The 24,541-nt window shown below is 37.0% G+C and overlaps 1 protein-coding gene across 1 annotated transcript; it reads left to right on the forward strand.

Annotated features, from left to right (window-relative positions):
- Positions 1-9,292: 9,292 nt before the first annotated feature.
- On the forward strand, positions 9,293-10,138 carry LOC116747132 (heterogeneous nuclear ribonucleoprotein D-like). Its single transcript, XM_032618937.1, has one exon. It carries the CDS (start codon positions 9,293-9,295, stop codon positions 10,136-10,138), a length of 846 nt encoding a protein of 281 aa, XP_032474828.1.
- Positions 10,139-24,541: the final 14,403 nt, after the last annotated feature.

A 24,541-nucleotide genomic window follows, 5' to 3' on the forward strand; every position in this document is an offset into this window, starting at 1 on the left:
CTTATAACTGTTTGAAGAAAATAGTTTTCTATATATATTCTTCAAGAAAATCTTTAAGCCTTCACAAAATCCTCTAAGAGGATTTTACTGATGCCGGGTGCACTCTTATGCTCAAAATCCAATAAGACAACTAAAAAATGATACAATAAGGTAAGGAAAAATACACCTCCACCGTGGGCTGACTCAGAACCTCCATTTCAGAACACTGAATGTGACTGACATTAAGGTGGTTAAAGAGTATTAATAATCCTCAGAGTAACAAAATGTTATAATTATTTTGCAACATTTATATTAAGTTTTTTCATTGCTTACTGAATATTTCCAAATTCATCTTTCACCTGAGAATTGTAATTAAAAAATCAGTTGTTCAGTTTGTCAAAATGGAGCCCATACACTTGTATATATGGGTATACACTTCAAAAGTTGTTATTAAAAAAAAAGTCAACTAATCTACTCATAGCATACATAGAAATAAGTACTTTAAAACTTCATGGTCCTTGCATTTCCTCACAAAATTCCATTGCACTTTTCTAGTTGCTCTAGGAAACATTCTAGAATATAGATGTTAAATCACTATAAACAACATATATTTGCTACTACAACATAGATCAAACTTGAGATATATTGAGATGTTTTCTAAGTTAGCCTAGAGAATTTTCAGGAATTCCATACATCTGAAACCAAATTGTGTGTGTGTATTTATACATAAAATCTTTCAAATAGGTTATGAAAATGTAATCAAAATTATCTTATGCAAGAAGCAAATGCTTGCTTCATTATTTTTTTAACATTTTATTGATATTAAAATCTTCCTTTAATATTTCTAGGGTTAAAAACACAAAAGCATGAAGAAAAATCTGAAGGAAACTGGAACAATATATGTATACAAAGAAATGAACATACAATTCAGCATGCCAAAATAAAGGATAGGTAATTCTAGAACTTCAGGAATTCATTTCATTTTTAAGTTTAGACTCTCCAGTGTTCAGTTAATTTTTCTATGATTAAACCATACAAAATATCTATTGCTATAACCATTTCAATATAATCAACTACTTAATTCTCATTTATGATATTTTCACTTGAGGAGCCCTGGCATGTTTTATAACTGACTTTTTGTTTGTTTTTTAATAGGCTTATTAATGTGTAATTTACATACCATAAAGCCATTTTGTGTGTATAATTTAATGATTTTAGTAAGTTTAGAGATATGCAGATATCACATAATCTGATTCTAGAACATTGCAATCATCCCTCCAAATTTTTCATACCCATTTTCAGTTGCTCCCTGTTCACACCCCCAGTCCCAAGCAACCACTACTCTATTTTCTCTCTCTCTAGATTTCCTTTTTCTAGACATTTCATGTGAATGGAAGCATACAACATGTGATCTTTTACATCTGACTTCTTGCACTTAATGCTTTTGAGATTCATCTATGTACCCAGTCCTTTTATATTTTATATTTCTTTATATTTCATTATATGGATATACCATACTTGTTTATATATTCACAAGTTGATAGACATTTTTTTCCATTTTTGAGCTATCATGAATAATACGGATATAAACATCTGTGCACAAGACATAGGTTTTCATTTCTCTTGGGTAGATCCTAGGGGTTGATTTGCTAGGGCATATTGTAAATATGTTTATCTTTTTAAGAAACAGCAAGCTGTTTTCTAAAGCAGCTTGCCATTTTACATTCTCACTATTAATATATGAAAATTCTCATTTCTCCACATCCTCACCAACACTTATGATTATTTATGTATGTTTATTATAGTTACTCAAGTGGGTTTGAAGTAGTATCTTATTGTGGCTTTAATTTGCATTGCCCTCATGATTAATTATGTCATGCATCTTTTCATGTGCTTATTGACCATTTCAATATCTCTTTTGGTGAAATTACTATTCATATCTTTCCCTCATTTTTTAATTGCATTATTTGTTTTCTTATAATTGAATTGTAAATACCCCTCATATATTCTGAATGCAAGTTCACTATTGGATGTTATATGATTTGAAAACATTTTCTCTCAGTTTGTGGCCTTCCTTTTCATTTTGTCAATGGTGTCTTTTGAAATGCAAAAGTTTTAATTTTGATGAAGTCTGATAAAACAAATGTTTCTTTTATTACTCTTGCTTTTGGTGTCCTTGTATTTAAATAAATGACTGTTAATTCAAGCCAAAAACCATATATTTTTGGCTCATTCGTGTGTGGTCACAAAGATACACAAAGGTTATTATGTAAATATATCACTCTCTATAGGGGAAATCAACTAAATATGGTGACTGTAGTTTAATCATTTTCTGAATCTTCAAGAGGAAGCACTTTTCTAAAGCATTCTAAAGGCCAAATAGGTTTCAACTTTAAATTGCCATAAACTCCATACACTGTGAAAATCTCCCTGGTCCCTTAAATGCTGGAGCATCTCGGGGTTTAGTGCTGGCCTCCCTTGGCTTCTCATTCTGTTCTCTTTCTTCATGACATCTTACCCCTTCTTGCATCCAGGCTATGATTGGTACTCCCCTCCTCCACTCCCTGAACAACCTGTGTTTACCTCTATGACTGTATTTACATTATAATGAAGCTTGAGTTTATAAGCCTATCACCATCCTACTGTTAGTTCATAAAATTCTCTATTCATCCTTGTATCCAAAAATCCTAGTACAGTGCCTGACACATGAAGGTTCAAAAATGTTTATTACATACTCAAAAAGGCCCATATTTCCATCCTATCATATGTTTTCATATGAAAGGCACCCCAGCTACCCCACTACTGCTCTAAGAACAAATCTAAGTTTTTGTGCATACTGTTTTCTCTGCCTGAGATACCATTATTCCCCCTTCTCTGTCTGATGCTCATTACGTGTTGGCTGAATGCTTGAAAACATTGAATTTATACAAGTGCTACACTCTTCCTTAAGCTCAGTCTCTGACAAGCCTAGGAATGGTTATTAAGGCTGGAATAGACAATCTATTAGGAAACAATATCTACAAAGAGAAGGCACAGATAATTTGGATATTAAATTGTCAGGGGAAAAAATGAAGCCCTGATTACCAGAGACTGAAAAAACAAGATAAGACAAACCTGTGTAGTTGTTTGCTGCCAGAGAGCCTGCATTGGCGAAAGACTAAACTCGATATTGGCAGATAGAAAAAAATGAACTGCCAGGTAAGGATTATTGCTCCCCACATATACAAAAGTACTGGGAACTATACAGTTCAGAATTCTAAAGCCTGCCATTTGCATGAACAAAGAAAAAGCAATTGGATGGGCATAAATACTCGGTATTTGGATTCTTCAGCCACTGTCTCTTAATGCAGATAATACTTCCATACAGAAGCAAATCAATGCCAAAGGAAACAGTGAGAAACCTAAAATTAGTTTATAACTGACTACTGATTCACCATGTTCCATTTCTTTCTAACACAGTGTTTATCTTCATCTTTTTGTTTTAGTCCAGAAGATATCCTTGTAAGTTTGTATTTGTTTTCTTATCTCTGATTCCTCTAGTTCTAGATGTACCTAAAACATCTCTTGTCTTAGGACCTGACTCAAAGGTTTCACTGGAGCGGCATTAGCCTTCCTTTGTCCATCTCTGTCAGACTATTCTCAATACCACCTCAGTTGGTATTGATTGTATTCTTGAATCCTTTCTGCATGTCCTATGCACTTGGCACAGACCTCTGTGATTCTGACTCCACAACTGTTCTTTCTGTGATCAGCTTAGAATGTGTGGATTGTAACTGGTAGGGGGTTAGACATGAGACATGAAACACAAGGATTGTATATTTTGATTTTTAAGCATGTTCTTCTTCACAAAATCAGGAATTAACAAATAATCATGACTGGAAATTGTTGGTCAGTGTATTTTTCCCCAGAGGAGATATGTGAAAAAATTATCTATGAGCCAAAAAAAAAGGCACGACAGAAATAAAACCTCTTCTCAGTATTTTCATTTCTTAGACTAAAGACCAGAGTCCATGAATATTTAAATATAGATAATTATTTGACCCAACAAAAATAACTAGAAAGAAATTCACATTAAATAGTATAGCTGGTTCTCTGTATCTGCAGATTAAACCAAACTCAGATTGAAAATATTTGGAAAACAATTCCAGAAAGTTCCCAAAAGCAAAAATTGAATTTTCCGTGTGCTAGCAACTACTTACATAGCATTTACACTGTGTTAAGTATTATAAGTAATCTAAAAATGATTTAAAGTATACAGGTGGATAAGGGACTTGAGCATCCATGGATTTTGGTATCAGAAGGGGGTCCTGGAATTAATCCCCCGAGGATACTCAGGGACGACTGTATATGAATCAAGTAATCAGACTTTCTTTATAAGTCTTCAAAGAGCATTATATGCACATACTTCTTATAGTGTATAAGTTGATTTCTTATATTTATTTATATCTATGTTTGCACAACAAGAATATCTAAACTCTACATTTCCATGATTCATATGCAAGTATGGTTACCTTTATGACTTTTACAAATTCACGTATAAGCAATACAGATTCCATTAATTTAAAAAGTGCAAGCAAAGCCCCTCCACCAATGACTTTTATAAAGAAAAAAAGTGAGTTGGCAGGTAGAGCTTTTTCCCTCTACCAAAAAGTTAAAGCCACAAAAATAAATAATTAGATGAGGCAAAATATCGAAACAGGCTACAAACTTTATGGATTTTAATTGAACTCAACAGTTGTGGGCAACTCTGACCTACATCAAAAAAAAAAGCCAGTTTTGGAATCTGTCTTTTTATCTGTACATCTGTAGGGCATCCCCATTCTTTGAGATGACACTGGCTAATTAGAAGGTGAAGAGGGAAAAAGAGAATTACAAGGTCATGTACTGTTATTCCAATATTCTCCAGGTTATGCATAGGTGCTTGGGGAATGGACTCCCATTCCTTCCGTGGTAGATCCTACCCAAACACACAACTAGGAAGTCTTTGAGGCTTTCATAATTCTTCTAAGGAAGACTGGGAGACACAGAGTGCATCTCAGTAGACTTCCCTTTACTATATATTGCATAGTGATGGAGAATGAGTCTTCCTCTCTACCAATCTTCCCTCTTTTAAAAAATACCTGTAAATATTTAGTCTGAGATTAGCATAATTGAACTGCCTATGTTAAGTGGTATTCTCAAGAGAAATGGATGTTTTAATACCTACACGTGTCTTGTCAAGCAGTTCTTGAAACTGACACATTTATGTGGTCTTCCTACAACCTGGCACATTTGCCTCCTTTGCAGATGGCAAAAAGTACTTTTTAAATAACTGTCATCTAGGCAAAAGTCCGGCAGCTGGATTCAGCTGTTAAAAACTATTTTTTTTTTTTTTCTTGCAGTACGCGGGCCTCTCACCGTTGTGGGCTCTCTCGTTCCGGAGCACAGGCTCCGGACTCGCAGGCTCAGTGGCCATGGCTCACGGGCCTAGCCGCTCCGTGGCATGTGGGATCTCCCTGGACCGGGGCACAAACCTGTGTACCCTGCATCGGCAGGCGGACTCTCAACCACTGCGCCACCAGGGAAGCCCTGTTAAAAACTTTTGATGTCAAATTAATTTTTAGTCTATGTCCAGTGGACTACATTCAGCTAGATCACTATTTGGATACACTCAAATTTAGCAGAGAACAGTATTTCCTAAATGATCATTTTTCAAACTATCTGCTAGCGCTCTCAATTTAAGTAATGGACACTGGCAGTTTCTGTGGAAAATGAAGAGGAAAAAGAGTAAGGGAAATCTCACTTTATCAAACAACTAACTAGACCAAGTATGTCAAACACATGCATTTTCATTTCACTAAAGAGAACAGGTTCAACAGAGCATTAAAGAATATATTATCACAGAGACAGGTCTATGCCAGCATATCAAATCAGGATACATCCAGGTTACCTTCCTGATTTATGGGTCCCACAGCATCCTTCTGCCTACGTTGAGTCCCATGATAAGAGAGGCAGATTAATTCTAAAGGCATATGTCATCCTTCATCTTCTCCCCCATTCTCCAACAATTATAAATAAGATACTAACATCCAAGGGACAATCAAATTAAGAGCTATAAATACAGCAGGCATGGTCTAGATCACAGTAAAACAAACCCAGGTCAGGCATCCCATGTTCCCTAAAATACAAAAAATATGACAGCCTGCATGTATTATAGCTCTTGGTCCCCCTACCCCCAAAAGCAGCAATTCCTGACTTTATATCCCTAGCTTCTTTGCCACTTGATCTTTGTGTTATGGGTTTTTTTTTTTACAAGCAGTCCACTTTTGTAAAATACCTTTGATAACTGTCTGGGTGCCTAACATTCATTCATTCATTTATTCATTTCTTAAAGAAATCTCCAGTTCCTTCAATTCTCCAATATATGTGTATTTTGATTTAATGTGGAATAAGAATAAATTGCTAGTCAGAATTATTGTTACTGTACTGCTCATAAGCAGAGTTAACATTAGGAATCTGATGACAGTATTTCAATACCTAAAATATGTTATGTTGTGTGGCACCGTCGCCATGAAAAACTAAAGCTAAACAGTACAGATTTTAATTTCTTTAGACATTACAGTGGAAAGGAGTCATTTTAAAACATTTTAGACAGCTAAAGATCACGGAGCATGTGTGTGAGAGGACAGTACCTCAGTGAGCATAATTATTTTCATTAGGGGACAAGGAGTAGACACAATCTTTTTTAAAATGTTCCATTTTACTGCCTCAGAAGTAATTACAGTAATCATGTATTGTATTTCATGTACCAGTATGACACTACTGACCCAAGATCAGTAGGTTAAAGGCTTTGAATTGTGTATCCAGAAGTGAGGACTGTCTTTTCACTGATTCATTGATGTGCTCTGACCCAGCAGCCCCTTGGAACATGTGTTTGCAAGGGCAAGGACTAGGGCCATGAGTGCAGCCTGTAGCCATGTAATTGAATAAAGCTAACCAGCCCTCACAGGGGTCAAAACTATGACATCAGCCATGGCTTAATTAGAAAAAGAGCCACAGGTAAATAACTAGCCATCAAGGTGCCTCATTAGTTTAGAAATACAGAGGGTATAATGCCCCTAGAAAAAGAGTCTCATTCTAGGGAAAGCAGGAGCTAAAGGGAGCTCTGGCTTCTTTGTGGTTTTCTCAGTTGGTTTACAGATGATCCCAAAATAAGAAAATTTCAATATTGCAGCCTCTTCCATAAGAAGATAGGTCAGATCTCCAAAACTGTGGCAGATCAGCATTCAGGAAGTTATCTGCAACAGGTTCATCCTCTCAGAGGCCAGTTAGACCAAGGATTTTCAAAAATGTGGCCCACAGAACTCCAATGCTTAGTTTATTTCAACAAGCATTTAGTGAGTTCCTTTTAAAAAAATGTGCCAGGTATTATATGTATTATGCTTTGTGTTGAAACCTTTAGGTTAAGTATGGCACCGTGTCTGTCCATGAGAAGCTAACTGACAGACACATATATATATACATCTTGATAAAAATGTATAAAAAGGGTATAATAGGTTCACAGAGGGGAGGCTCTTAGAGGAAGCTATAAAGGTTAGGCAGACAGAATGAGGATGGGGTGGTTGGCAGAGGAGAAAACAAAGGCATTTGAGGAAGAATGTTCAGAATGAACAAAGGCACAGGTATGTGGAATAACATCAGAGAGGTGGGAGCAGATGGGGCCTCAAATAGTTTATAATTAAAATGTGAGCCAGGGCTTTTTTTCCCTAGAGTTTTTAACTTTACCTTTGCTGTGAAATTCATTTTCCCTATGGTTTAATTTCATAGAGGGAGTTTTTAAATTACAGTTCCCTTTCTCTTATCTCCAAATGATAGCAAGTACACATATTTGCAGAGAGAAATAAGCAGGTATTATTATTAACAATAGGATATTTTCTTTAAATGAGTAATCGCAGAAATTCACTGAGTCTAAGTATGTAGAGACAGAATCTGTGGGGTGATGCTGTGGAATAATTAAAAAACCCTCCCCTCAAAAAATCTAATATTTGAAGGAAGAAGACAAACACAAATTACTGGATTATGTTGGATAAGGCAATGACCAAGGAAGAAAGTAGCCAAACTAAGGCGTTCAAAAATTTGAGTTTTTGTCTTCAAATGGAAGGAAGGGTTAAGCTAATATTAAACACCACCTCAATAATCTAGATAATTGTGACAAATCCTATCTATACTGACTGACCATGCCAGAAATCAGAAATGCAAATGACTGACAGAAAACCCCCTTATACTTATTTTAACTATGATGCAGATATGGAATAATATAACAATATCAATGCTTTCAAATATTATTCTAGAGAAACACATAAACAAAATGTATATCCATACAATGGAATATTATTCAGCCTTAAAAAAAATAATGAAATACTGAAACATGCCACAACATGGATGACCCTTGAAAACACTGGGCTAAGTGAAAGAAACCAGACCTAAAGGGCCACAGATTGTATGATTTGGGAGGGTTGAGGGGAAAATGAGGAGTGACTAATTAATGGGGTACAGAATTTCTTTTCAGGGTATAAATAGTTTCTAAAATTAGTGGTAATGATCGCACAACTCCGTAAATATACTAAAAACGTTAGAAGGGCGAATTGGATGGTATGTAAATTACATCTCTACGAAGCTGTGACTTTTTTTTTAATGTGATTTTTAGGTCCCTTCAGCGTAACCAACAGGCATTGTGCTTTCCCGATAGTCTGCTTTCCAGTCTACCAGCCTCGACTCCTTTCCCATCCCTGCCCCCAAATACTGACACGGATACGAAAAGGACGGAAAAGGACAGCAATGAACAAAAGGTTCCATCTTGAAAGAACTAATGAGTTGTAACAAAACTTAAAGGAGACGCGATCCGAAGTGAACAAGATGAGGAGTGGCTGCGGTTCGTGACAAACTTTCATTTTGTTGGGCTATTATTTTTGTCTTAAGGGCAGAAACATCAGACCCCGGAAGTAAGCCAACTTCTGCGGGGCAAACACGGGCAACACGGCTCGTTTTCCGCCACGCACTGCCTTTACGGCCCATTTCAAAATTCAAACCGCTCGCTCTCGTGGTCCTACGTCACCACGTACTTCTCGCGTCACCTCGCCGGCCAATTCCCATATTTCCCCTCTCTTGTCAGTTGAGCCGGAGCCTGACAGCTTACCGCCGACTACACCGCGCCACCGCCAGCCTCTCTTCAGTGGACGCCAACAGCTTTGAGATAAGCAAAATGGACAACAGACACGAGCTCCCTGAGGGACTCCTAATCAAAGTCACCAAGAATCTCTATGACGCCAGAAAAATGTTCATCGGTGGAATACCCCACGATACCAGTAAGCAAGCTCTTCTTGAATACTTGGCCCAATTTGGCGAGATAATAGACTTTACTATTAAAACCCATCCAGTCAGTGGTGTTCCCAGGGGGTTTGGATTTGTGCTTTTTAAAGATCATGCCACCGTTGAAAAGGTGCTCCAAGTCAAAGAGCACAAACTGGATGGCAAAACAATCGATCTTAAAAGGGCTAAAACCATAGAATTTATATCTCTGCCAAGAAAAGTTTTTGTCGGAGGGTTGAATCCTCGTATGTCTGAAGTAAAAATCAGAGAGTATTTTGGGGCATTTGGTGTGATTGAGAATATTGAGCTTCCAGTGTATAAAGGAACAAAGAAAAGACGAGCTTTCTGTTTTATCACATATACTGATGACAAACCAGTGAGAAGGCTGTTAGAAGCCAGGTACCATCTGACTGACTCTGGGTGGTGTGAAATAAAAATTGCACTCCCGAAAGAATCTTTCAAGTCACAATGCAGAGGAGGAAGAGATGTTCCATTTGCCAGGCTAGGCAACTACTGGGAAGGAAGAAGCTTCCAGGCAAACCCAAGTCCTTGCGGAACAAACCCAAATGCTTTTGGCGCAGACCCAAATGTTTGCGGGGCAGTTGGAGGCGGAGGTGGCAGAAGCCTTTCTACTGTTTTTATGCCTGTTCCCTTCTCAACCAGTAATGAAGGGTTTAATTTTTCTGATCAAATGTATGGCTATTTCCCTAATGCCTACAATAATCAGCCAATTTTTAATACCTATGGTGGAGATTATTTGCTTGGCCGTAACTATGGGATCCATGGGTGTGTAACTGCATTTACTAATTAAAATGTGCAAGTAAACGAAGCGGCTCCCTTTGGTACTGCTTACCAAGGGTTTACCAGCTTTTCTGAAGACGAAGAATGAAGCCACTGCAGAGTCACTCTAACCTTGAAAGAAAAAGTTATGTTACTGAAATAAGAAATGACTGAATGACTGTTTAGTAGGACGTTGTCACTAACTTTTGAAACTGTTTACAGCTGTTTATAAGAACCAGTTTTTATTTTCCATAACCTTTTGACATTGGAGCAACAAGAAGATAACACAAGGATTTGAGACTTTTATTTTATGAAAGTTAATGTTTTCTCAAAAAATAAATGTTTACTAGCTTTATATGCAGCTCTATAGTGGCTTCTGTTCCGTGTTGGTATTTTGTTTTGTTTTTTTCGGTGAGAGGAGTGGGGGAATTTGGGGTCCTTTTTTTTGTTTGTTGTTGGGTCTAGGGTGGTGGTTTTGGGTTAGAACTATCATCCACATTCAGACCTTAAAGTTTCCCTTTAGATTTGCTATTCAACCAGGTCCTTCTTTCATTCAACAAACATTAAGAGTTATTCTAAGACAGAAAGTATATTCAAAGCAGGAGATTCAGAGAGAATCAGCCCCAGTGTTTAAAGAGGCAGAAGTAAACCAGGAAACACAATATAGTGTGGTAAGTCCTAAATAAGGCTTTGTGAAGGATGATGTGGTATTACAGACACAGGGCATCTAAAACAGGTCTTGAGAGGAAGTGGTCCAAGGTGGAGTGCATACATAGGCCTTTGCCAATGGACTGTGCTAAGAAGAGAGAGAATACCAAGCAGACATGCAAAGGAATTGAAGCAGGAATTGAGCACACACTTTTGGAAGAGAGCAAAGAAAGTTTTTAAGGGCGGAAACAAAGTGCATATGGAAAATAAGGAAAAGGAGGTGGGCAGGGGGCTTGAGCATGTCTGCCAGAATCTCATGCAAGCCACATATGTAATTTAAAATTTTCTAATCACATTTTTTAAAAGCAAAAAAAGATGAAATTCATTTTAATAATAAACTTTATTTAATATAAACAAAATTTCATTTCAAGATATCAAGATAACTATTCATGAGACTTTTTACATCATTGCTTTGGTACTAAGACATTGAAATCTAGTGTGTATTTTACTTTTACACCACATCTCAGTTCAGACTAGCTACATTTCAAGTGCTCAATACATGTGGCTAGTGGCTATCATATAGGATAGTGCAAACCTAAATTACAAAGGACCTACATTACATGCTAAGAGGTTGAAGTCTATCTTTAAGTCAATAAGGAGAAATTAAAGGATTTAAAACAGGGAGTTACATGAAACAAAAAATATACATGCCTAACACTGAGCTCCATGCTAGGATTCGAATATCAATGAAACTCAATCTCTGCCTTCAGGTAACTCATTGTCGAGAAGGAAAGACAGACATGAAACCAAGATTCTGGTGGGACTAAATTTAAAATGTGAGGAGGGGACTTCCCTGGTGGCGCAGTGGTTGAGAGTCTGCCTGCCAATGCAGGGGACACGGGTTCGTGTCCCGGTCCAGGAAGATCCCACATGCGGCGGAGCAGCTGGGCCCGTGAGCCATGGCCGCTGAGCCTGCGTGTCCGGAGCCTGTGCTCCACAACGGGAGAGGCCACAACAGTGAGAGGCCCGCGTACCGCAAAAAAAATGTGAGGAGGAAGTCAATTTTACTTAGAAAGAATCACATGTATTTACTCTCCTTACTAGAATACAAATATCCTGAGGCTAAATATATTGCACTCTTTTCTGTATTCTCCTTAGCATCTAGCAAGCTAGATAGCTTGATAGCAAACTACAGCTCTTGCACAGAGTAGGAACTTAAAAACAAATATTGAATAATGACAGAGGAGCAAAACTGAGAAGCAGATACAGTATTATGAATAAGAGAAAGAAACAGGAGGAGGCAACATAAAACATGAGGTAATTATTTTCATTTTTAGTAGGAAATGTTTATTATTTAAATATCTGAGCAAGTTGTATTCCTTTGATGGTGGAGGAATTTTAAATATATAAATACACTTTGTTAAGAATATGGAGATTAAATGGAATAATAGATGTGAAAGTGTTTTGAAAAGTTGAAATAACTGTACAGAAATCAGGTGTTATACACACACACACACACACACACACACATACACACACTCCAGAATAGGCTTGCAATGGAGATTTTGATGCTTATTGCCCTTTGGTACTACAGTATATTATATCAAACTGCAGTTTGAAAATACCAGGAGATCAATCAACTGAGTTAATTTAAATATTGTTCCACATAATGTTTTCTTTTTAGAAAACTCTATAAAAATAGGTATGCTCTGTTGCTACAAAGTAAAAGAGAATCCCCAGGTAGGCTAATAAGAAAATTCACAAAACTAAATGGTATTATGCAATAGTTGAAATCATGAATCTGTCTGTCTGTATGTATCCAAGACCAAGGACAAACATACAGATTCCTCCAACAGAAAGTATTTAGGAGGAATCGGCTTTAATTTACCAGAGTTAACTTGATGAAGCTAGGTGATTTTGATTAAGAGCTTTTGTTACTGGTCCCACTGAGAATTAACTTGTCTATTGAGCCAGACAAAATATAGCTATATCCACATTTGGCTCTTTGAACTAAGGAATTAAACTAAATAAAGTTTCAGCCAATTCAGAATCAGTGTAGCAGATGTTTTGATATTTCAGTTTTAGAAATTATATAAATTTATTTTTTCCTGTTCCAGCTGGTTCATTTGTTGATTAAGGTTAAAAAATTCAGTAGAAAACAAGTAGGGATTGGTTCAGATTTCAGCATGTAAGTTCAGCAAATTAGCTTAAATTCATTATTTTTCATGTGGAGGTCTTATGCTTAGTTCAAGGAATTTAATTTAGTTGTTAGAAATTAGGTTATGCAATGTCAGAGTTATGTCAAATCAACTATTTCTGATCACAGTGGTCCTATTAACCCTCAGACAGCTATGCATGTGTTTATGTATATGTATGTATTTAGATGCTATCTTAAAAAAAAATAAGATGTGAAAGTCCCAGTTCAAGAGTTTGTTATGGTTCTTAGGATAATGGCTAAGTCATATTTTCATTAGGTCTGGATTGACTGTAGAAATGCTTATGTAGCAATAATTATAAGCCCTAATGGCTGACCCAAATTGAAACAGCCAAGTTTAAATTCCTGACATTAGAAATGGATATTCTAGTAAGACTAGTTATTAGTCAACTTTATTCTTCTCAGAGTTTGTATGCTACTGGTGTTTACATCTCCATATTTGAGGAAACTAGATTTTTGAGAAGAGCAAAAGCTGTTAAAGAGTGAGAAAATAGGACTTATAAAAGAAATTTTTAAGGGGACTGGGTTATTATAGAGAAAATCTGCCTGAGGGATAATTAAACACAACCCTTTAACATTTTGAGTAGCTCCTAAAGAAAAGCGAGCAAAGCTAGATGCAGTTTCTGAGGTGAGTCAAGCTGGAGTCTATAGTTTTGCTTTTCAGGAAAAAGACATTTAAAATTATGTCATGACAGTGTAACTAATTCCAAATACATATTATCTATGGATTTAATGGAATCCCCATTTCTGAATATACTTAGAGATAAAACTCTATTGTCTTTGGTCTAAATCCATGGTTCTCAAACCTGGCTTGTCATAAGAATTCCTTAGAAGGCACTGGAAAAAAATTCCTGCACTCTATAACTCCGGGGAAACTTTATTCAGTAGGTCTGGTTTGGAGCCAGGAATCTATTCTGTAAAGCTCCTCACTTGGATTCTAATGATGAATCCCATGGATATAACTAAATAGAAGTCCAAGATCAAGATGCTGGCAGACTTGGTGTCCGGCACTGGCTTCCTGGTTCAAAGCTGGCTATCTTGTCACTGTCCTCACGTGGCAGAAGGGTTAAGGGATCTTACTAAGGTCTCTTTTATAAAGGTACTAATCCCACTCCTGAGGGCTCTGCCCTCATGATCTAATCACCCCCCAAAGACCCCACTTTCAAATTCCATCAACACTGGGGATTAGGTCTCAACAAATGAATTTGAGGGGGAACACATTCAGTTTATGGCAGAAACCTTTTAACCTTCAGATTCTTAATTCTGTGATAAGTGTCATATGAAGAGCTCATTCAACTCTAGGGCTTTTTGACTATAGGGTTAATATTCACATGAACCAGTCAGTTTTTTTGTTTTGTTTTGTTTTGTTTTGTTTGCGATACGCGGGCCTCTCACTGTTGTGGCCTCTCCAGTTGCGGAGCACAGGCTCCGGACGCGCAGGCTCAGCAGCCATGGCCCACGGGCCCAGCCGCTCCACGGCATGTGGGATCTTCCCGGACTGGGACAACCCGTGTCCTCTGCATTGGCAGGCAGACTCCCAAGCACTGCGCCACCAGGGAAGCCCCGAACCAGTCAGTTTTTACTTCATATATACCCCAAAGATCCTCAACTGTATAAAACAGCATTAGTTAAAAAATTTTATAGTAGCCCTTGAAGCATATTTCCATTGAATTTAAGTTATATGAAAAATCAAACATCTCTTTTCAGAGAAGTAGAGGAGACCCCTCTGCTAGTTAACACACTATGATACAGTAGTATTGTAAGGCATGCAATATTTTTTAAAAAGATGGACATTGGAGATGGAATTGAGCTTAGAAAATAGTAAAATTTGTAATTTATGGAATAAATTACATTTTCTATAAATTGTCTCTTTTTTTTCCTTTCCCCCAATCATTAGATTTCTCACTTGCTAATTCTACAATCTGTATTCTTACAAATACATGGTAAATCTTCCCAAATGTCTGTTGTGAAACTAGCCCTGAAGTGCAGACAAGATTCTATATTTTATGTTAATGGTTGCTTAGAATCCTTTTTAGTGATACATAGCTTTCAAGCATCCCTTATATAGCCAAGGGTTCAAGTTGTGAATAAATGTTTGCCACTTCTAGAAATATATCATAGCCAAAAGCCTATCCTCATACTATGGAAGGGAGCTCTGATGTGATGATACTTGAGATGAATGTAGTTGGTTTCCTGAGCTGATAAAAATCCCTTAATATCCATTTATTCAGTATAATATGTTTTACAATCACTGTTGACATTGAAAGACAGTAACTGATAGGTGTTAATTAATTCCTCTCCATTTACACTTTTCTATAATCTGCAACATTTTTTCTTACATGCAGAAGTGTGTGAAACGGGGACTTTCATAAATAATAGCTGTCAATTTTGCTAGCTATAGTCCTTGCTATAAAATTATAGAATTCATTGGTCTGTAAAAGAACTATGATATAAAATATATTAAAGGGTCTATATAAATGCAAATACAACAAAAATATACAATTGATGTTTATGGATTTTGAGTCTTAAATATAAGTAAAAGCTCTGTAGACTACTAGACACAGTCCGATAAAATGTCAAAATGGTTCCCTAAGGGAATCTGAATGATGTTCCAGAATACCATTTTTAATAGCCCCCACTGTTCTTTGATACTCCCTGATTTGCTTGGGGGAAGGGTTGTCACAGAAGTGCTAAAAAGGCACCTAAAAAAATAAAACGATAAGCATATATTGCTTACAGGGAAAAGACACATGGTAGCTGTCTCCAAAAGTTTTCGGCTGAAATTCACTTTTGTAATTACATTTATACAGTCACATGAACACACAGGACTTGTAACTGATTATTAAAACCTTAAAAAATATTTCATTTGAAAAAAATAAATAACCACTACCACCTAGTATTTACAGATTACTGTAAGGTCAACATCTTTGGAGAAAACTAATCAGCTAATAGCCATCCCTACTCTCTATGTAGATGAGTTTTTCTTCCATACAGAGAGAAAGAAAGATTTGAGTAATTTTCCTAGCCCTTGGAGGCAATCAGGGACAAAATTGAAATCTGTTTGCCACGCCTTATATCAAGCAGTAGAGTAGGCTGATTGATTCGTTCTCCCTAGTCTCACAATCTAAAAAAACAAACAAAAAGAACGCCCCCCCAACAAAAAACAACAGTAATAATAAAAATAATAGTAACTACCATATTCCAAGTACTGCCTATTTGCCAGACCTGCACTGAATGTTTACATGTGTTATCTTATTTAGTTTAACCTACACAATGACTATTTGAAGAAATATATAATTGGTTATACTACATAAATAATGAAGCCATAGTTATTTGTATATAAAAACACAGCTAGTCAGTGGCAGGCTCAGGCTGTGATTGCAGCTCTTTCTAATTCTCCAGGGCCTGTATGCTTTTTCCTGGATGACACTTCCTCTCTCAGCATAACATCACATGCAAACTAAGTCAGACTACCACTTTCAAGGTCTTCTAAGAAAACATATTCAAGTAAAGATAATAAAGTCCAGAAACATATAGATTAAACATAAAGTGGTTAGGACAGAAGGTGAGATGGCAGTGGTAACAAGAGTAAAAATAAATTGGAGAACAAGAAAACTACTTTGAAATGTAAGTAAAGGATACATTTTCAAATGGTGAAACTGCCATGACACTCAGTTTTTCTATGAAAAATAATTAAGTTCCGAGAAAAAAAGATAATACAGTACTCTTGATGTTTGGTCCTGAATGCTCAACCGACCAAAAATATACTATAGAAAAACGTGTTGTGTTGGTATAAAGAAAAAAAAAGAGAGGGGACACAGCACCAAAATTAGGTTTAAAGAGACTAATCCTTTTGTCTGGTATTAGGAAACTTCATCTTTAAGCTTTGACAAATATTATTTTCAAATATTCCCAAAATATAAATGGAAAATGGAGAGCAAATTTGTGAAAAGTTGGAGGGAGAGAGAGCAAATTGAACTTTTTTCTTGATGTTGCATTTAGGAAACATTCCTAATTCTGATATGTGAGCCTCTTTATTGAGTATCTTTACCTTTTCGCTATATCTTAAAATAATGATGGTAAAAACTGTCTAGAATAATGTCATCACCAACTATACCAGCTTATATGTTATTCCTAACTGGTATGCTCACCTATTTATAAAGAGGTGACTCTTAAACCACATTAATCTGTGTTTACATCAAGCTGGACCCAAAGCTAAGAATTTTTTTTGCCAGGTAATTTTTTTTTTTTTTTTTTTTTTTTTTTTGTGGTGTGCGGGCCTCTCACTGTTGTGGCCTCTCCCATTATGGAGCACAGGCTCCGGACTCGCAGGCTCAGCAGCCGTGGCTCACAGGCCCAGCTGCTCCGCAGCATGTGGGATCTTCCCGGACCGGGGCACAAACCAGTGTCCCCTGCATTGGCAGGTGGACTCTCAACCACTGCACCACCAGGGAAGCCTGCCAGGTAATTTTTTAAAACTATCTCTACCTATGTGTGCACTTGTGCATGTATGTGTGTATAAGAAGCTTTATTCCAAACCTGAAGTTTGCAGCAGATATTGGATTAGATGACGTTTCCTCAGTGAAATACAGAACACAAATAATGTCAGGAGAGGCTAGTTTTAGAAGCTAGAGATGGAGTGAATTAAAATCCCTGAACAGGGACTCAGAAATCTCTTAAGACAACAACTACCAACAGCTAATGTCTTTAGAGAACACCTTCCCCCACAAACTGTGCTAGGATAGAAGAGGGGAAATGCTATAACCAAAAAAAAAAGGGGGGACTTAATTGAAGCTGAAATATTCCTTCTGCCACTGAGTCACCTTGGAAATAACAAATGAAGTAGATGGAGGGAAAAAAAAACATATCTGTGTGTATCCTACGTGAACAGATATATAGTAAGGCATAGAGAGATGTGTGTTTGTATATACATATTCATAAACACAGAGTTTCCTAGAGGACTTCTGAACTCTCAAGAGCCTGTGCAAGTAATGTCTATGATCTAGGAAAAACTCATATTCTTGAAAATGAACTGAAAAGAGAGACTTGCTTTTTATCCACCAACAGTGTGCTGTCTTCAAAGCCAAGGTCCTATATGGACTTTGAGGTTATCAGGAAAAGTATTATCTGTTCCTGTTGCTTTAGAGAGTACCATGGGAGAAACAAACCAGGAAGATTCAGGTGGGAAATGAGAATCAGAGTAAGTTTTACATTAAAAAACAATATTGCAATAGAAGGAGCATTAGACACTACAGAGTAGTAAAAGAAACTGAAACCAAACTTAGCTATGTGACATTTCATACACAGTATGAGCAAAGATTCAATTTTGAGGTTTTTAGGTAAATGCACAATTAATTATATGCTACAATTTGGGTCATTCATAAAGATAGCCTTTGAAGTATACTTAAAATAAAAATGTTGCTTCTCCATAAACACTATTCTAAACAATTATCACAAGGATCCATATTAAATTTCCAGTGTTTTATTTTGGTGGTGACTACAGTTATCCACAGAGGGTACCTCCACCATGTCTATGGCTTGAAGCTACAAATGTCATTGCCAGCACCCTCAAGCCATTTGGGCATTTATTCAGTCTTTAGTAAGTGACTTCTGTAAACAGAGTTCTGGACTAGGAGTCTGTGTGTGTGAGAGAGAGGATGTGTGTGTAGAAAGAAAGAAAGTTAATAGGAAGGAAACAGAAGCACAGTTCCCACAGAGGCACCCCGACATTATGACTAAAATGAATTCATCACTGGATTACAAACCACTGAAGAAATAAGTAGCATTATCATAATAATAAATAAATAAACAGCTGAAGACTGGGATAATCCCTGATAAAGTTACAGGGATTGCTACAGTTAGAAAAATCATCATTTGCAGCCATCATAGTAAAGATTGATACAGGCAAAAATTATCAATGGGTACTAAATCTGGAAGGGCCAGCTTGATCAGGCAGGAGTAGGATATTTTCATAGTCTTAAAATATCTTCCCACAGATTACCAATTATTTGCAAGAAAAAAATAATAACTATACCATTGAGAAATTAGCCACATTTCATCTAAATGATAAAATTAGCAACACCGATAAGGTGCAGATGTACATTGTGTGTCTAGGGATGTGACACTCTAGGAAGGACATATCATTTATGTAGTAGTCCACCCCAGGTTGCATAACCCGAATCTAATCATCAGGAAACAAGAGGCAAACTCAAAATGAAGAAGATTATTACTTTTAAAGCCCTGCCTTCTTCAAAGCTGTAAACGTCTTAAAAGACAAAAAAAGGCAGAGGAACTGTTCCCAACTAAAAATACATGATTGGATAAACTGAAAAAGTCAGAACACAGTTGGACATCTCATTCTTAGCAAATACAGACTGAAATATTTACTTTCCAGTGGTTCAGAAAAAGTGTGTGTGTGTGTGTGTGTGTGTGTGTGTGTGTGTGTGTGAGACAGGGGACAGAGAGAGAGAGAGAGAGAGAGTAGGGGGAAGGGGATGCAGGTATTCCTTATACTATTCTTGTAACTTGTCTCAATGTTTGAAATTATTTCCAAATAAAAGTAAAAAGTGAGTGAATTTAGTATCCCACTTTTTCCCCTCCCCAACACACTCACATACATACAAAGTGTTGATTTTTTTTTTATACTCTATAACTTGTTTGGTTGCAAGTCCACATCTGCCCAGAAACCTAAACCAGGTACTTGGAAATGTTATTTCACTTGTCCTTTAGCACTATCAGCAAATCTATCATTCGCGACTTTAGGATGCTTCTGTAGACAACGACAAAATCATCAAAATATCAGTGTTCCCTAAATCAACTCATAAATATGTAATCCATTTAAAATACCAACAGGATTTTAACTAGACATGCTTATTCTAGAGTTCATATGGAAAAATAAGCAAATAATAATCATAAAATATTGAAAAAGAAGAGCAAGCAGGAGAAACCAGCCCTACTAGGTATTAAAATTTAATATAAAGCCCTAAAATAAAACACAGTCGTGTTGTTACATGAACTTACAGACAGATCAATGCAACAGGATAGAAATGTAGAAATTGAGCCAATGCATAGTGGCATGGAAAAATATAGAATTAAAAAATTAGCAATGGTTAAATGTGAAATGTGAGGTAGGAACTAGGTACGGGAGTGGAAGGGACAATTTTCACTCTGTTTATAGTTGTTCATTTTTGAGCCATGTGAATCCTTTCACAGAATTAAATTAATTAAGTGTAAAAAATCAAACAAAAACAAAACATTCATTTTGTTAAAGTTACTGAATTTGTAATTGTGCCAGAATGAGACAGTAGCCAACTCTTTCCATGTGTTTAGGCACAGGACTCTGTTCTGAATTCAAACCAGATTGTACAAGAAGAAACTAGTGGCTGCACATTCAGGGTCATATTGCAAATAACATCATCTGACAGTTGGTTTCAATATATTCAATACAAGACCCATCAAAAACAATCTAACTTTGATTTTACCTTCCCTAAGGCCAAACAAAGGAAGGGGCTTTTAATCGTGTGATATGGAATATAAATTCTCTAACAGCATCCCATTAGAGTCACAATAAGTCTAATGCTTAGGAATCCTTGAATGTCCATAACCTTGTAGGACATCTGTGAGACATTTACAGGTAGAAAAGGCCTGGCAGCTAACAGACTACCTGCTTAAATTGATTGTAATATATATCACATGTCATATATATGCAAAAAGTTTACTTCTTTCTCTGATAGTTACTTCTTTATAGAAGATGCTTCAAGTTAAGAGGCTAGACAAACCATATAACAGAGAGCCTAAGGGATGTGAGTTGAAAATATTAGAAAGCTTAATTATATGATTATATGACTAACTTTAGGTTATCTAGGATTAACCAGAGCGTAATCAACTGCAAAGGTGTCACCATTACAACATGGGTGATTCACATGCTGCCTTTCACGTAAGAGCATGGGGATTCAATTTTTAGATAACTTACTTTCAAGCTTAATATTGCCTTTCCAGTAAGTGCAGTATCTAGACAATAGTAGAGAGGGTCTCTTGCTCAATCATCTCATTCCATAAAGTCTGGAGATCATATATGAAATGCATTGGTGTTGCTGAATGGGAAAGGACTCAAGGCTGGGTCTGTCCTATGACCAATAGTTATTATTAGTGATCCATTCTCTTGATAGTCAGTGAAGCAGAAAAACCTTCCTCAGAAATCAAGTGCAATTTTTAACTCCTACTGCTTTAAATTGTGAATGCCAGCAGATGGTGATCTAACCATTTCTTATTAAATCAAAAGCATTGCTAATACGAATCATCAAAGGCAACCTTCTCAGTTCTCACCCAACTGGTCATTGTCCAACATTATAAAATTTAAATAGAGTATATTAACAGATGTTACATATAGTCAAAAAATCCCCAAAGATAATATCTGCCACATCAGAAAACTGTATACATTTTTAATATTTTCATCAAGCTATGACTCAGCTGGCCTTTTGAATAACACTTTCTGAAATTCATTTTGAGGAGTTTTTTCCCTCCTCTTCCTGAATTTTTTCATAGTAATAAAATTGTTCAAATTCTTCCTCTTGATTTTGTTTTCCATTTACCATGTTTCCTTCTAAGGCATAGTTGATGCTTAAGATGCTTCTTTATTTAGTCATTGTCATATGCAGAATTCTAGAATGTCCCCCAATGAGTCGAGCCTTTGTATAATCTCCTCCCCTTGAAAGCTGGCAGAACCTATGACTTTCTTCTAGTCAACAGTGTATGGCAAAGGACTCCCTTCATTAGGTTATGCTATATGGCAAAGGTGTTATGCTACTTTATATAAGACTGTTTTAGCTGACGGGAATGAGGTATTTTCCTGCTGGCTTTGAAGAAATAAACTGCCATGTTGTGAGGGGGCCTGTAAGCAAGGTAACAAGGAACTGCAGGGTCCTCTAGGAGGTGAATGTGGCCTCCAGAAGATAGTGAGCAGGAAAGTGGGGAACTGCAGTCCTATAATTGCAAGCAACAGATTTCTGCCTATAACCACATGAGTTCGTAAAATGATTCTAGTACCAATTCCAATGTGTGGTGGGGATTTCCCACAACACCAAGCAATTATCTGACACCAGCTGGGTGTCCTACACTTCAACTCAACTGTGACATTATTTATCTGGAGATAACATCAGACTCCACAGGTTAAGGGCTCAGTCCCACAAGACTGCCCCCACTTCTGATGCTAACTGCAAGCCCAGGTTGTCACCTGTGCTTCTGACTCGCTATAAATCAGAGGGTCCCATAACCATCTCCTTAGGTTCGATTAATTTGCTAGAGTGGTTCACAGAACTCAGAGAAATATTTACTTACTAGATTACCACTTTATTATAAAAGAATATAACTTAGGAACAGCCAGATAGAAGAGATGAATAGGGCAAGGTGCGGGGAAAGGGCACGGAACTCCATGCCTTCTCTGAGAGCACCACTCTCTCCAAATATTCATGTGTTTACCAACCCAGAAGCTCTCTGAACCCAGTCCCGTTGGGTTTTTATGGAGGCTTCATTACATAGGCATGACTGAGTAAGCCATTGGCCACTGTGATTGAACTCAATCTCCAGGCCCTCTCTCCTTCCGTGAGGTCAGTGGTGAGGACTGAATGTTTGAACCCTCTAATAACAGGGTTGGTCCTCCTGGCAACCAGCTCCCATTCTTAGCTGCTTTCCAAAAGTCACCAACATAACAAAAGACACTTTTTGGCCCCCATCATTTAGAAAGTTCCAAGCGTTTTAGGAGCTCTGTGCTAGGAACAGTGAGTGGAGACCAAACACATATTTTTTAAATTATAATCACAGTATCACAGCTTGTTGCCTCCAGAAATGAACACAATCTGGTCAAGACCTAGAGCGCAGCCTCGTGAGATCCTGAGATCTCTGATCCTTTGACTAAGATCAGAGGTCTTCTGATTTAGTTAGGGCCATATCAAGATTCCTGAATCATGAAAACTGTGAGATAATAAATATATGTTATTTTTAAGGCACTGAATTTGTGGTAATTTGTTAAGCAGTATATAAAATTAATAAACAGAAACCTCAATTAAATAGACCTGGGAGGCCAGAAGGGGAAACTCTCATAACTTGTGATGATAGCAGAGCCCAACAGGAAGAGGAAAGACTCTTCTTTCCTGGCAAGGACTCAGACAATGAAAAGCCACAGACTCTTTGTTTCCTGTAGCCCTTCCAGCTTCCTTTTCTTCTCTATAAAAGCAGTCTCCTTCCCTTGCCATGCCAGGACTTGCACGTGGCTCAACATGGTTGCAGACTCTCAACTGCAGTTCTCTGCTGATCTGGAATAAACCCATCTTTGCCAGAGAAATAACTGGCAGTCTCTTTGTTTCAGGTCAACAAGTAATAGAAAACTAACACAGTCATTGAATTCTCACTTCTAAGAAACTTTCATTCTTCCAATCAATGAAGTCTCACTTCTAAGAACCTCTTCTTAAATAACAGGAAGATGGGTAGAAAATTCCCTAAGATTCTAAATGGTCGACACCTATGGCAATCCCCAAATCAATTTATTCACACATAGCAATGAGGCAGGATTTTTTAGTGGGGCTTATGGATTACCTTTATTTTATAGTCACATTTCATATATCATGTAGTGAAAACTAGAGCTTTGGGAGCATGTGAAACAGAGAAGATGGTTAATGCAGGATTTGTCAAAATGGGCTCCTGGACTATCTGCATCTGTCACTTGGGTGTTTTTTTAAAATGTGAAGTCCCAGGCTCCTTCTCAGACCTACTGGATGTGAAATTCTGGGGCTCAGACATCTACATTTTAAAGAAGTTCCCCAGAGTATTATTTCTTCATAAAAATTTTAGAACAAATGAATTAGCACTGGTTTACAACCCTGGATGTCCATTAGATATAACTAGAGAGCTTTTTAAAAATACCAATCCCTAAGCCCCTCTCAGTTAATGGAGATTTTCTTGTATTGGGAGCAGACATAGGCAAATGTAAAATCTCCTATGTGCTTCTTTAAGGATCCATGGTTGAGAATCACTGCTTCAACAGGAGTATTGGAGCCTGTTGATCATGATGAAGCTAGGCAATGGTTACATAAATATCAGGTAGGTTGAGTTCTCTTTCACCTAAGAGTTTGTGCTAAAGAGAAAAAAGGAAGACTAAAACTTCAAGACATAAACTGATGTAGAGGAAGTAACCTCAGGAAAATAGAACAAAGAAGATAAGCTAGAATTACTGTTCAATTCCTTTGACTCTAACCTTATTGCTCCTCTTCCAGACATCTTTTCTGTCTTCTCAAGTCTCCCTTCTATACCCCATTTATACACCATACTAACTTTTATTCTCTTTATATACAATAGTTCTTCCTCTTAAGTTGTTCATGTTATTGTTGTCCATTTCCTGTTACAAGGGCATCTAATTTATTAAAGGTTTTACTTCATACACTGTTTGTCCAAGGTGCTTTTCTTTGGGGGGGTGGGGTAGTCATCCTGGTAGGGGGCAACCTGGGTAATCTAACCAAGGTAATCTGTGAGGAATGAGCTGTAGAGTGATATAAGAGTGAAAAATAAGATGTACTTCAA

The sequence above is a fragment of the Phocoena sinus genome, chromosome X, assembly GCF_008692025.1.
Source record: "Phocoena sinus isolate mPhoSin1 chromosome X, mPhoSin1.pri, whole genome shotgun sequence".
NCBI lineage: Eukaryota > Metazoa > Chordata > Mammalia > Artiodactyla > Phocoenidae > Phocoena > Phocoena sinus.

Coding starts and splice junctions, on each gene's coding strand:
- LOC116747132 (XM_032618937.1), top strand. CDS start 9,293: ATGTTCATCGGTGGAATACCCCACGATACCAGTAAGCAAGCTCTTCTT.